Source organism: Triticum aestivum, chromosome 5D (assembly GCF_018294505.1).
Source record: "Triticum aestivum cultivar Chinese Spring chromosome 5D, IWGSC CS RefSeq v2.1, whole genome shotgun sequence".
NCBI lineage: Eukaryota > Viridiplantae > Streptophyta > Magnoliopsida > Poales > Poaceae > Triticum > Triticum aestivum.
Genome location: NC_057808.1, coordinates 328,058,232 through 328,071,508, shown reverse-complemented (window position 1 = coordinate 328,071,508; position 13,277 = coordinate 328,058,232). Strand labels below are relative to the sequence as shown.

Below are 13,277 nucleotides of genomic sequence, written 5' to 3'. Positions count from 1 at the left end.
GGGGCGGCGGCCAAGGGGGGAGGCTTGCCCCCCAAGCCAAGGGGGGCGCCCCCTTTAGGGTTTCCCCCAAACCCTAGGCGCATGGGCCCTAGGGGGGTTTGGCACCCAGCCCACCTAGGGGCTGGTTCCCCTCTATATTCAGCCCATAGGGCCCTCCAGGGCAGGTGGACCCTCCCGGTGGACCCCCGGAACCCTTTCGGTGGTCCCGGTACAATACCGATAGACCCCCGAACACTTCCGGCGACCGAATAAGGACTTCCCATATATAAATCTTCGTCTCCGGACCATTCCGGAACTCCTCGTGACATCCGGGATCTCATCCGGGACTCCAAACAACATTAGGTAACCACGTACAAACTTTCCCTATAACCCTAGCGTCATTGAACCTTAAGTGTGTAGACCCTACGAGTTCGGGAGTCATGCAGACATGACCGAGACATCTCTCCGGCCAATAACCAACAGCAGGATCTGGATACCCATGTTGGCTCCCACATGTTCCACGATGATCTCATCGGATGAACCGCGATGTCGAGGATTCAAGCAATCCCGTATACAGTTCCCTTTGTCAATCGGTACGTTACTTGCCCGAGATTCGATCGTCGGTATCCCAATACCTCGTTCAATCTCGTTACCGGCAAGTCACTTTACTCGTTCCGTAATGCATGATCCCGTGACTAACTACTTAGTCACATTGAGCTCATTATGATGATGCATTACCGAGTGGGCCCAGAGATACCTCTCCGTCATACGGAGTGAAAAATCCCAGTCTCGATCCGTGCCAACCCAACAGACACTTTTGGAGATACCTGCAGTGCACCTTTATAGCCACCCAGTTACGTTGTGACGTTTGGTACACCCAAAGCATTCCTACGGTATCCGGGAGTTGCACGATCTCATGGTCTAAGGAAATGATACTTGACATTAGAAAAGCTTTAGCAAACGAACTACACGATCTAGTGCTATGCTTAGGATTGGGTCTTGTCCATCACATCATTCTCCTAATGATGTGATCCCGTTATCAATGACATCCAATGTACATGGTCAGGAAACCATAACCATCTATTGATCAACGAGCTAGTCAACTAGAGGCTCACTAGGGACATGTTATGGTCTATGTGTTCACACATGTATTACGATTTCCGGATAACACAATTATAGCATGAACAATAGACAATTATCATGAACAAGGAAATATAATAACAACCAGTTTATTATTGCCTCTAGGGCATATTTCCAACAACTAGCTCGGTGATCAAAGATGGTTAAGGTTTCCTAACCATGGACATGAGTTGTCATTTGATAATGGGATCACATCATTAGGGGAATGATGTGATGGACAAGACCCATCCGTTAGCTTAGCATAATGATCGTTCAGTTTTATTGCTATTGCTTTCTTCATGTCAAATACATATTCCTTCGACTATGAGATTATACAACTCCCGGATACCGGAGGAATACCTTGTGTGCTATCAAAAGTCACAATGTAACTGGGTGATCATAAAGATGCTCTACAGGTATCTTCGAAGGTGTTTGTTGAGTTGGCATAGATCGAGATTAGGATTTGTCACTCCGAGTATCTGAGAGGTATCTCTGGGCCCTCTTAGTAATACACATCATAAGCTTGCAAGCAAACGACTAAGGAGTTAGTCACGAGGTGATGTATTACGGAACGAGTAAAGAGACTTGCCGGTAACGAGATTGAACTAGGTATGAAGATACCGACAATCGAATCTCGGGCAAGTAACATACTGACAGACAAAGGGAATAATGTATGTTGTCATAACGGTTCGACCGATAAAGATCTTCTTAGAATATGTAGGAGCAAATATGAGCATCCAGGTTCCGCTATTGGTTATTTACCTGAGAGGTGTCTCCATCATGTCTACATAGTTCTCGAACCTGTAGGGTCCGCACGCTTAACGTTCGTTGACGATATAGTATTATATGAGTTATGTGATTTGGTGACCGAATGTTGTTCGGAGTCCCGGATGAGATCACGGACATGACGAGGAGTCTCGAAATGGTCGAGAGGTAAAGATTGATATATAGGATGATCGTATTCGGACACCGGAAGTGTTCCGGAAGGTATCGGGTATTTATCGGAGTACCGGAGGGGTTACCGGACACCCCCGGGGGAATATATGGGCCATATTGGCCAAGAGTGGGGAGCACACCAGCCCACAAGGGGTGGCGCACCCCCCCTATGGCAGGAGGCTGATTGGGAGAAGGAAAAGAGGGGGTTTGCCCCCCTTCCTTCTCTCTTCCCCCTTCCCTTTTCTCTCTGGTGTTTTATGGAAGGGGGGCCCCACTTGGGGAAACCCCAAGTAGGATTCGGATCCTACTTGGGGCACACCCTGGCTGCCTCCCTCTCCCTCCCACCTATATATATGTGGGGGCGCCCCTAGCACACCCCAGACAATTGCCTAGTCGTGTGCGGTGCCCCCCTCCACCGTTTACACCCTCTGCCATATCTTCGTAGTGCTTAGGCGAAGCCCTGCGAGGATCACTTCACCATCACGGTCACCACGCCGTCGTGCTGACGAAACTCATCTACTACCTCGACATCTTGCTAGATCAAGAAGGCGAGGGACGTCACCGAGCTGAACGTGTGCAGAACGCAGAGGTGTCGTGCGTTCAGTACTTGATCGGTTGAAGCGCGAAAGAAGTTCGACTACATCAACCGCGTTGAGAAATGCTTCCGCTTATGGTCTACGAGGGTACGTAGACACACTCTCCCCATCGTTGCTATGCGTCTCCATGGATAGATCATTGCGTGTGCGTAGAATTCTTTTTGTTTTCCATGCAACGATTCCCAACAGGGTTCAACACTCCTACTTATCGAAAGGACTACGATTGATCCCCTATACTTGTGGGTCATCAGAGGGGTTAATCATAAGTGGGAGGATTGTTTAAGTAAGAACATCACCCAAGCACCGGTCCACCCACATATCAAATTATCAAAGTAACGAACGAGAATCAAACAAATATGATGAAAGTGACTAGATGAAATTCCCGTGTGTCCTCATGAGCGTTTTACTTGCTATAAGAGAAAGTTCCGGCTTGTCATTTGCTACAAAAAGGATTGGGATACCTTGTTGCGCCTTTGTTACTATTGCTACTTGTTGCTCGTTACAAATTACCTTGATACCAAACTATCTGTTACCGATAATTTCAGTGCTTGCAGAAAATACCTTACTAAAAATTGCTTGTCATTTCCTTCTGCTCCTCGTTGGGTTCGACACTCTTACTTATCGAAAGGACTACGATTGATCCACCATACTTGTGGGTCATCAGTGAGCTGAGTTGATTTTTTTCTCTGTGTGATGAACTCAGTCTCTCCGGCTTGGCACACATTACTCACACCGAAGTGCAACTAAACCCTGCACGCAGTTCATCGGTGCAACCGAAAAGGACTAACTCGGACCAGCCGATGTGGTCTGTCTATACACTCCTTAACTCGGAGTCACCGATCAGAGCAACTCGGTGTCACTGATTTCACTACTGAAAGAACCTTTTGCCAAATTGTTTATTCTCTTTAGCCAGCTCCACTCAATGATTCTTTCCCACTGATCGCATCTAAAGTCAGATCATGCTTAGCTGTGTCTCTCCAGGACCACACTCACTTGACCCATAACCTTGAAGCTAGACCCTTCTTGGAAATTGATGTCAAAGGGGAGAGAGATGCACATCAAAGCTTATCTCTAATAGAAGAGAGATGTGTTTTACAAAAGAGGAGTGAACTTGCATGTTTCTAAGAGGGGAGAAACATGTCGTTAATTCTAGTTGAGTCTTTATTGTCTATCTTTGCGCTGACTCAGCTTGCTAATAAAGTTTGCTCTGATTTTAGTTTGTGCTCTGATTTTATCTCCCTACCTACTCCTATTATCCAATATTAGATTCAGGGGGAGGAATTTCAAGTTTAAGGGAGAAAATTCCTTGGAATTTTATTGCAAATCGTGTTTGAGCTTTTGGGGACATGTTTGCACCTAAAGGGAGTACTCAGTTAGTGATACTTATCTCACACATGTCATCCCAATCTTGGATTCCTTGTTTGTCTTGTATCCTATCTTGGAGAAATTATCTTGTGTTACCTAACCTTGTTTTCTCAAGCTTATTCTCTTGAAGAACTTGATCAAGAACCTCAAGGTAAGTACATGCATCACACTCATGTGCATGATGATCTCTTGCTTGTTGCACATATTGTTTGCAAGAAAGAATCATGGACATGAAGGTATATCTTTCATCAAGTTACTCTGATGCATATAGCCTAGATACATGTAACTCATTACTCATCCTTCCTATTGTGCACTCCTAGTTCAAGAGCTACTATCATTTACATGATTGCACACTTGTAGGAGGAGCATATGCATTTTGCATGTTCCTTCAAAGCTTTCATATATACTTTATGCTATATTCTTACTTGAAGCTTTCATGTATGTTGTCATCATACCAAAAGGGGGGAGATTGAAAGCACATTTGCTCCCTTGGTGGTTTTGGTAATTAATGTCAACATACATGTTGTTGGACTAACACCTTTATCTAGTACATTTCAGATAAGTTCAACACTAGCATGGCAAGGACATGAGGATGTGGACCCCTTCAAAATGATAAGGACAAGGGCAAAGCTCCAAAGACTCTACATTTTTTGTTAAGTGTCCCAAGATCACATTGAGTCCATAGGAAAGCCAATACTATTAAAAGGGGATGAGGTTTTGGTCATGACTCAATTACTCAAGTGCTTAGTGATATTGCACCAAACTCCTCATACACTTATCCACTTCATTCCCATTCAAAACCCTAAAGTTGATCTCGGCCCCACCGAAAAGCTCTCATCTGGACCCACCAAGATTACCATATACATTGCCACATGCCAAACCCTAACACTTCGGTATAGCCGAAATGGATCTTGGTCTCACCGAGATGGCTTGACCAAGTTTCTGTGATGAAGTTGCTTCATTTCGGAATCACCGAGATGAACCGCTCGGAATTTCCAAAACAAGATCTTGCCCTAGCCATTGCACTTTGGCCCCTTCGAGATGTTCTGTTCGGTCTCACCGAAAAGCCTAACGGTCAAGACTTTTACACTAGTCGCTCTCACTGAGATTTTCATGTCGGTGTCACTGAGTTGGGTCAAAGACTTGTAACGGTTGGATTTTTGGTGTTGCCTATATATACCCCTCCGCCACCACTTATTCTCTAAGAGAGCCATCAGAACGAAACCCAACTCCTACGACTCATTTCTGAGAAGAGAACCACTTACTCATGTGTTGATATCAATAGATTCCAACCCAACCATTTGAACCTTGATTTCTAGCCTTCCCCAAGTTGCTTTCCATTCATTCCCCTCTCCTACCAAAGCCAAATATGTGAGAGAGTGTTTGAGTGTTGGGGGGACTATCATTTGAAGCACAAGAGCAAGGAGTTCATCATGAACAACACCGTCTTTTACCTTTTGGAGAGTGGTGTCTCCTAGATTGATTAGGTGTCACTTGGGAGCCTCCAAGGTGTGGAGTTGAACCAAGGAGTTTGTAAGGGCAAGGAGATCGCCTACTTTGTGAAGATCTACCCAAGTGAGGATAGTCATTCGTGGATGTAAACCATGGTGGGATAGGCAAGGTTGCTTCTTCGTGGACCCTTCATGGGTGGAGCCCTCTGTGGACTCGCGCAACCGTTACCCTCCGTGGGTTGAAGTCTCCATCAATGTGGATGTATGATAGCACCATCTATCGAAACCATGCCAGAAATCATCGTATCTTCATTGCGTCTGAATTTCCATTTACACCCCTTACTTCCGCACAATTGCATGCTTTACTATTTCCGCTGCTCTATCTCTAGATATGCATGTGTAGGAAGTCTTGGTGATATCTTAACAAGTGCCAAAATCTTCCTAAACTTCAAGAGAACTAAAAATTGCACCTCTCGTTGGTTAAGAGTCTATTCACCCCCTCTAGACCTATTTTCTCCGATCCTAGAGATGGTGTTGGTGAAGATGTTGATGAAGATTAGTCCTCCCACGATGAGAGAAACGTTGGTGATGCCGATGGCTTCGATCCCCCCTCCCGCGTGGAGGGAAGTATCCCTGACGGAATCGCTCCGCCGGAGAGGAAAAGTGCTCATGCCCAGGTTCCGCCTCGAGACTGTGGCGCTTCATCCTGAAAGCATTCTCCTTATTTTTTAGGGCAAATGGCTTCATATAGCAGAAGGATGGCACTAGAGGGCATCTGTGGGCCCCACAAGACATCAGGACGCGCCCTGGGGGTGGGCACGCCTTGTTGTCTTGTGGAGAGGTGGCCCCCTCCAGTAGTTCTTCGTTCCAATATTTTTTATATATTCATTAAAAAAAATCATGAAGTTTCAGGTCACTTGGAACTCCGTAGAATAGCTATCTCTGTTGTAGCTCTTTTAAGTCCAGAATTCCAGTTGCTAGCAATTTCCCTCTTCATATAGATCTTGCAAATTAAGAGATAATAGACATTATAATTGCATCATGAAGTGAAATAATGACCAAAAACATTATAAATAACAGTAGAAAAACGTCATGCAAAATGGACGTATCGGTCACCCATCAAAACAACGCCACCTTCTATTCCTTTCCCATCACTGACTTTCCGCTCTTACCAGTGAGCACATTCAATCCCGAGCAAAAAACTCGTTGGTGGGAATTGGACCTACCTCGAAGTTTGACGCAATAGCACCATGGATTGTCGAAACAGGACGACGTGTCATGCATGTGGAGAGGAAGAGGCATGTGAAATGCAAGCGGGGCGAGCGAGTGGGAGGAGCCGTTCCAAAATCCACCAGGTAATAGAAACCACCCCATCACCCCACGTCGATCACGCGCCATCCTGGGAACGAACGGTTGTCGTCGACTCGCCGCACCGTCGAGATTCGTGCGAGGGATGCAACGCTTCGGCTCGCGCCGCACCAGGAAAGCCAGGAGTGAACGTCAACTAGATAACATTTTCATAAATATCATTGCTCTTGTAAACTGGAGTATATATTTTTTAAGGAAATGTTTGTACCTACGAAATAAAGTAAAACCTATGAAGTACGGTTGTCTCATTCCATGGTGCGCCTAGTAGGATATTTTTGGTGTTGTTCCTTGTCACGAAAGAGCACTGACGTTGAGTTGCACGTAAACAAATCCAGTCCACGAATGCTGACGCTCCACGATGGCAACACTGCCGTGGATGCCTCTCCACCATCCTCTATCACCGCAGCAGTCGTCGTCGCCGAGTAGATACCGTGACGTCGACGCTCGACCGAGCACACCGGCGGCTACGTGTACCCTCCAAACGCCGTCCGCCGGCAAGCCCCTATGAAAAGCAAGCTCGAACCGCACCTCCCATGCATGATTCTGTTGCGCCGCCACACTGGCAGAATACCGTACGAATACGTTACAGAATCCTCCGAGCTCTGAACTCCGGGCGCTGCTCGCCGGATGACGTTATGGTACTCTAGTGGCAGTGTCCAAGACGGATCGCTTTCTGCTGCCGTTGTCACCATTCCGACGGGCATCGCCGGACCAATCACGCGCTGATCCGTCCCAGCAAAATATCGTCTTGGCCGAGGCGGAGAGTACTGCCGCGCCATTTTTGTCCAGCTTCCGCCACTCTGCTGGCCAATCGGCTCAGCTTCCCCGAGCTCACTCATTGGCCGCGTCGTCACCCCTGGCGTCACCGTGTTGGAAAAATGCCCCCAGTACTCGGATGAGTCAGCCATATCCCGCTTCCAGATCACTTATATTACTAGTACAAAATAATACTACTGGTACTCATCAGAATTAGATTCCCCCGACAAAACACAAGAATCCATGACAGTACACTCCTCCGAACGAAGCCATTCACTTTACTGATGTTTCATGCTCTCGGGATTTTCCATGTTGATTTGGTGTTCAACGAAAGTTATAAAGACTAGGAGTACCTAACACGCACATGTGTTACCCGCAAAAAAAAAACCCAAAAGAACATGAACATGTGTTAGAATCAAGCAATGATTTTTCCTTCCCCTGGCATGAGGGGCTGCTAGGGCGAAGAACTCATCCGCTTCAGGTTCCGTCGGTGAGCTTGGGATTTGCCTTTCCTTTGTTTGTCGCTCCGACGGTTAGTGGCGGGGAGAGAAAATCCGGTGCATCGGCTCCGGCTAGTAGTCCAGGTTAGAATTTTTGTAGTCCAGGTTAGAATTTTTGTAGTCTTCGTAGGGGTGACGCTCGGGTGAACGGCGCCGCTTCATCTTCGAGCTGGTCTTATGGGCTTTGATATTTCTCGACTTTGTCCGTGGAGACAAAGCTTGGACGCAGATCCAACGGTTGCGAGATCTTGTGCCAAACGCTTCAAATCGATGCAAGAGTTAAACGACGACGGCTGTAGCTCCAGCTACAGGCCGCTGGTTTCTAGAAGCACGTGTACGGATAGTTCTTGGCTACCATCGACAAAGTTAGACCGGCTCCAGTAGAAGAGCAGCGACAATGATTATTTAGTGGTCTGCGGGCCTCGATGTTATTTTTATTATGTCAAGTTGTTTGTGTTACCAGTGAACTTTTATATAATATATTGGTCGCATTGAAATAAACATGCGCACGATGTTATCGCGCTGGATATTTGGCCTTGAAGATTGAGACAAAGAATAGTAATCCTCACTAGAGGAGGAGTAGATTATACTGTACTTACTACTGCAGATCACAAATATCCTCTGCGTACAGCATTTCGAGAGTCTCAAACAAGTGGTCAAGCGTGCCCCGGTGCGCTCCCCGATATAAAACCCCCGGCACCGGGACGCGAGCTCCCTACTGGCCTGCCCGCCTACCCAACCCAGTAAACTACTGCCACCCATCCGCCGGCGAAATGGCCCACGCCCGCATCCTCCTCCTGGCGCTCGCCGTCCTGGCCACGGCCGCCGTCGCCGTCGCCTCCTCCTCCTTCGCCGACTCCAACCCGATCCGGCCCGTCACCGAGCGCGCCGCCTCGACGCTCGAGTCCACCGTCCTCGCCGCGCTCGGCCGCACCCGCCACGCCCTCCGCTTCGCGCGCTTCGCCGTCAGGTCCGTGCTGCATACCCCCAATCCCCTGCCCGTCGACTCTCCGTCTGCTCGGCTGCTCGGCCGCCGCCTTCCCCCACCCCATGACAGCTGACATCCCGGTCGGTTCATTCGATCCGCTTTCGCAGGTACGGCAAGAGCTACGAGAGCGCGGCGGAGGTGCGGAGGCGGTTCCGGATCTTCTCCGAGAGCCTCGAGGAGGTGCGCTCCACCAACCGGAAGGGCCTCCCCTACCGCCTCGGCATCAACCGTACGATCCCCGACCATCTCCTAATCCCCACCGTCCCCTTCCGGTCCCGCCGGGTCCTCAAAACGCTCGTCGCTTTTGCTGTCCCGCAGGCTTCTCGGACATGAGCTGGGAGGAGTTCCAGGCGACCCGGCTCGGCGCGGCGCAGACCTGCTCGGCGACGCTCGCCGGCAACCACCTGATGCGCGACGCCGCCGCGCTCCCGGAGACCGTAAGTTTTACGTTTACTGTTTACTTACTCGTCACAGAAATGAGAAATCCCATCAAGGCATACCCTGTATGAACTGTTGCTAGCGTAGCTGCGTACCCTGTATTGTATCGTCAGTAACGGTTGCTGAGAACGAGCAGGGCCCCATGGTCTGAAAGTTTCAGATGTCATACTCTGTTCGAAAATCAGGAAAAAAAATCACCTTGACTAATTTGCGTTTCAAACCAGCTAGCTATCGAGCTTTCTGCTTTGCCTGAATTGCTGCAGATTTTGCTGGTCGCTGTATTTGCTCAGCAGGGCCAACGTGTGCTAATTATTGTCCTCGGGAGTTTATTGTCCCCCCGACAAGGAAGGCCGTGTTAGCTGTTCCTTCCACGGTCCCAGCACATGATGTAGTTAAAAGTTTACTACTTTTATGTACAAATCAGCCAATGAACCTTCTTGCTGATCGCCTGTTTGTAAGGATTGCCGCACAATACTTCTTGCTATTTATAAGTAGTATGGTTGTGCTAAGACTGTATAGCATAGACTATATCCTGTTGTAGCCGTTGACGCTTAATTTGCAAGTATTGTGCCGCTTGATCCAGCAAGCAGAGTTGGTGTACGTACCAATCGACTCCATTAATGTGGGGAGTAAGTGATGTTGTCATTGCTGCAGAAAGACTGGAGGGAGGATGGGATCGTTAGCCCCGTAAAAGACCAGTCCCATTGCGGCTCCTGCTGGACGTTCAGGTAACTACTGAGTTTCTACAGTGCTGTTTTTCTCCCCACATGCCCCGCTGTATCAATAATAACCAATGTGCCCAATATTGTACCTGCTCATGGTGAAGCGTGCTCAAATCTGGTGTTTTTCAACTTTGACATTCATACTGTAATAACCAATGTATCCGTCAGGAAGTAGAATGATCGATCTGATCCAGTTAATTGTCTGGGCCATAGAACAAAGAGACTTTAATTCAATCATCGACCTGAAAGTATATATTTGTGGACGCGCCTTCGAATCGTGCTGCTTCTAATAAAGTACTAGTATTAAAAACTACATCTGATGGCCCAGAACGGGGACCGACAGATTGATCCATTGCCATAGTTGAAAAATGCTGGCTCTCAGAGCGGTGGTTGAGTATTCTTGAGATCTTTTTCATCAGACACAATCACGAATTAATTGGAAGTGTTCAACAAAGGAGTTAAAATACTGCACTCGTGTGACATGCGAGCAAGTAAATAACTGAGCAACTAATATGATTATGTATATAATATTGATTTCATGGTCTCTTTCAGTTGGTGTTTGGTGACCAGTTGTTATCTTATGGGGCCTTTCGTGTCTCCTGTTCATTATTCCCACATCTAAATAGAAGTAATATATCTTTCAAATATTGTCAGCCGAATGCAGTTCCATATGCACACAAGTTACAGTGCCATATGAAGCTAGTAACATAAGCATCAGTGGAAGAATTTGCTTCATGACTTCAGCAAAATTTTACAGTTAACATCCGAGGAACGTTAATTGTAGCAAAAGGCTGTAAAATGCGCCCAATTTTAAGCAATTATTCGGTCAAGTGGCATACAGATAAATATATATCGCAGTCTTCAATGAGGTTACTTACCCTAATTACGTGAAAACTTTGTGATCACGGTAAAATTCAGTAGTTACATCATTAGTTCACTTTCAGTCTGAAGGCCTAGACTGACAAGAAAACATGAAGTTAGATTTGTATGTTATCATGTTATCTGAATTTGTATGATTGGGTGCGATTTAAGCATTTTAATAATAAACTTACCCTGTGACTTTTGTCCATTTTCTGTACAAAAGTATTCTCATTGGCATCTATTAAAGTAGCCTAGCTACAAGCTCTCTCTATATATATTTTTAAATGTTCATGGCATATTTTCAGCATTGCACTCTTTTATGTGATTGCCAATCGAGAAGATAGCTCATTTCCTAGAATATTTCCTCAAAAGGAAAAAGAAGAAATGGTTGTTCCACAAACAAAGCAATTGAATTACTATACTTATTCTTGCAGCACTACTGGCGCACTTGAGGCAGCATATACTCAGGCCACTGGAAAGAACATCTCTCTTTCAGAGCAACAGCTGGTTGACTGTGCCGGTGGATTCAACAACTTTGGATGCAGCGGAGGCCTTCCATCCCAGGCATTTGAGTACATCAAATACAATGGTGGCATTGACACCGAGGAGTCCTACCCTTACAAGGGTGTCAATGGCGTCTGCCATTACAAGGCTGAAAATGCTGTAGTTCAGGTTTTGGACTCAGTTAACATCACACTGGTAAGGAAAAGGGGCTCCGCTCTAGTTGATCTTAATTATTTATAATCAACTAACCCAAGTTTTAATTTATGCTGATCTTTTTGTCGCTGTTAAGAATGCTGAGGACGAGCTGAAGAACGCCGTTGGGTTGGTTCGCCCAGTCAGTGTCGCCTTTGAGGTGATCGACGGTTTCAGGCAGTACAAGAGCGGAGTTTACACCAGTGACCATTGTGGTACTACACCTGATGTGAGTACGACTAAACTGTAGGCCATCAAACTATCATGTGCTTCCTACCCTTGTATCACTGCACTGTTCTACCATTTTGTTCTGAAAATGCAAGTTGTGCTGAAACTACTAGGATGTGAACCACGCCGTCTTGGCGGTTGGCTATGGTGTGGAGAACGGCGTCCCATATTGGCTCATCAAGAACTCCTGGGGCGCTGACTGGGGTGACAATGGTTACTTCAAGATGGAAATGGGCAAGAACATGTGTGGTGAGTACCATTCCGTGTGCACTTCCATCTTTTGTTTGCTCTTCATGCCATAGCGCACTCGTGACGCGATACTGACTTGACTGTCGCAAATGATGCAGCTGTTGCTACCTGCGCGTCCTACCCCATCGTGGCGGCATGAAGCGCCAAATCGACGAGTCCAAGTCTCGATTCGCCAGACATGAATAACGTGTTTTCAGCCCACAAGACATGAAGATTGGGGGATACAGAAACTGAAACTCTGCTGTGAATATAAAACCACAAGGACTACAGTTGCAGTGAACCACGTGCGTGTACTCTTCTTCTGTATGGTTGTATGGCTATATATGTAGGTGATACAGCAATTTATTGGGGTTTCGCATGTATGTCTACGACATTTTATTTCCAGGACAAATAAAATGGCCCATTCATAGTTCACCGAGGCATCATCTTACTGTCGATATTAGCAGGAAATTGCGTGCCACACATGCATATTGCCGGATACTTGGGGCTCATTCCGTTTACAGGATTTCGAAATCAAAGAAATTGAAAAGGTAAAGGATTAGGATGCCCTATACACTTCAGTCCTTCGGAATTTTCCATGAGGCCTCACGTAATGGTAAGAATTGCGGGGAATCTTTTCTAACATGTTAGGAATCAGTCTAATATGGACACAATTCTAACAAATCTAGTATCCCCAATCCTATGAAGCAAATATCATGCATAGGGAAAAAAATGAGGATAAGAATCCTCCAAAAAACTTGCAAACTGAATGAGCCCTTGCTCATTAGCTCAAGCGCGACTCACTCTTCTTTTCTTCTTTGACGAAGCGTGAGTCTCTTCTTGGTCCTGAAACAACGCTGGCTTCTCCCCCCTCTGCTTCGGTGGGAGCTCGTGGCGCTTGCTATTGTAGATAAGCTCGCGCTAGAGCTCCAAATGAAAATTATGCATGTTGCCTCCGTTGTTGGTGATAAGATGCAAGTCAAATCAAGATTTCCCCGCTGCATCATGTTTCAACAAGCTGTAAGTGTGTATTGATGTTTGTTGTG

The 13,277-nt window shown here is 46.6% G+C and overlaps 1 protein-coding gene across 1 annotated transcript; it reads left to right on the top strand.

Annotated features, from left to right (window-relative positions):
- Window positions 1-8,737: 8,737 nt before the first annotated feature.
- Window positions 8,738-12,666, top strand: LOC123121517 (thiol protease aleurain). The gene is made up of 8 exons (XM_044541518.1): window positions 8,738-9,040; window positions 9,166-9,287; window positions 9,377-9,495; window positions 10,151-10,224; window positions 11,514-11,778; window positions 11,873-12,004; window positions 12,117-12,252; window positions 12,351-12,666. Exons 1-8 carry the CDS (start codon window positions 8,844-8,846, stop codon window positions 12,389-12,391), a joined length of 1,086 nt encoding a protein of 361 aa, XP_044397453.1. The 5' UTR covers window positions 8,738-8,843; the 3' UTR covers window positions 12,392-12,666.
- The last annotated feature ends 611 nt before the right edge of the window (window positions 12,667-13,277 follow it).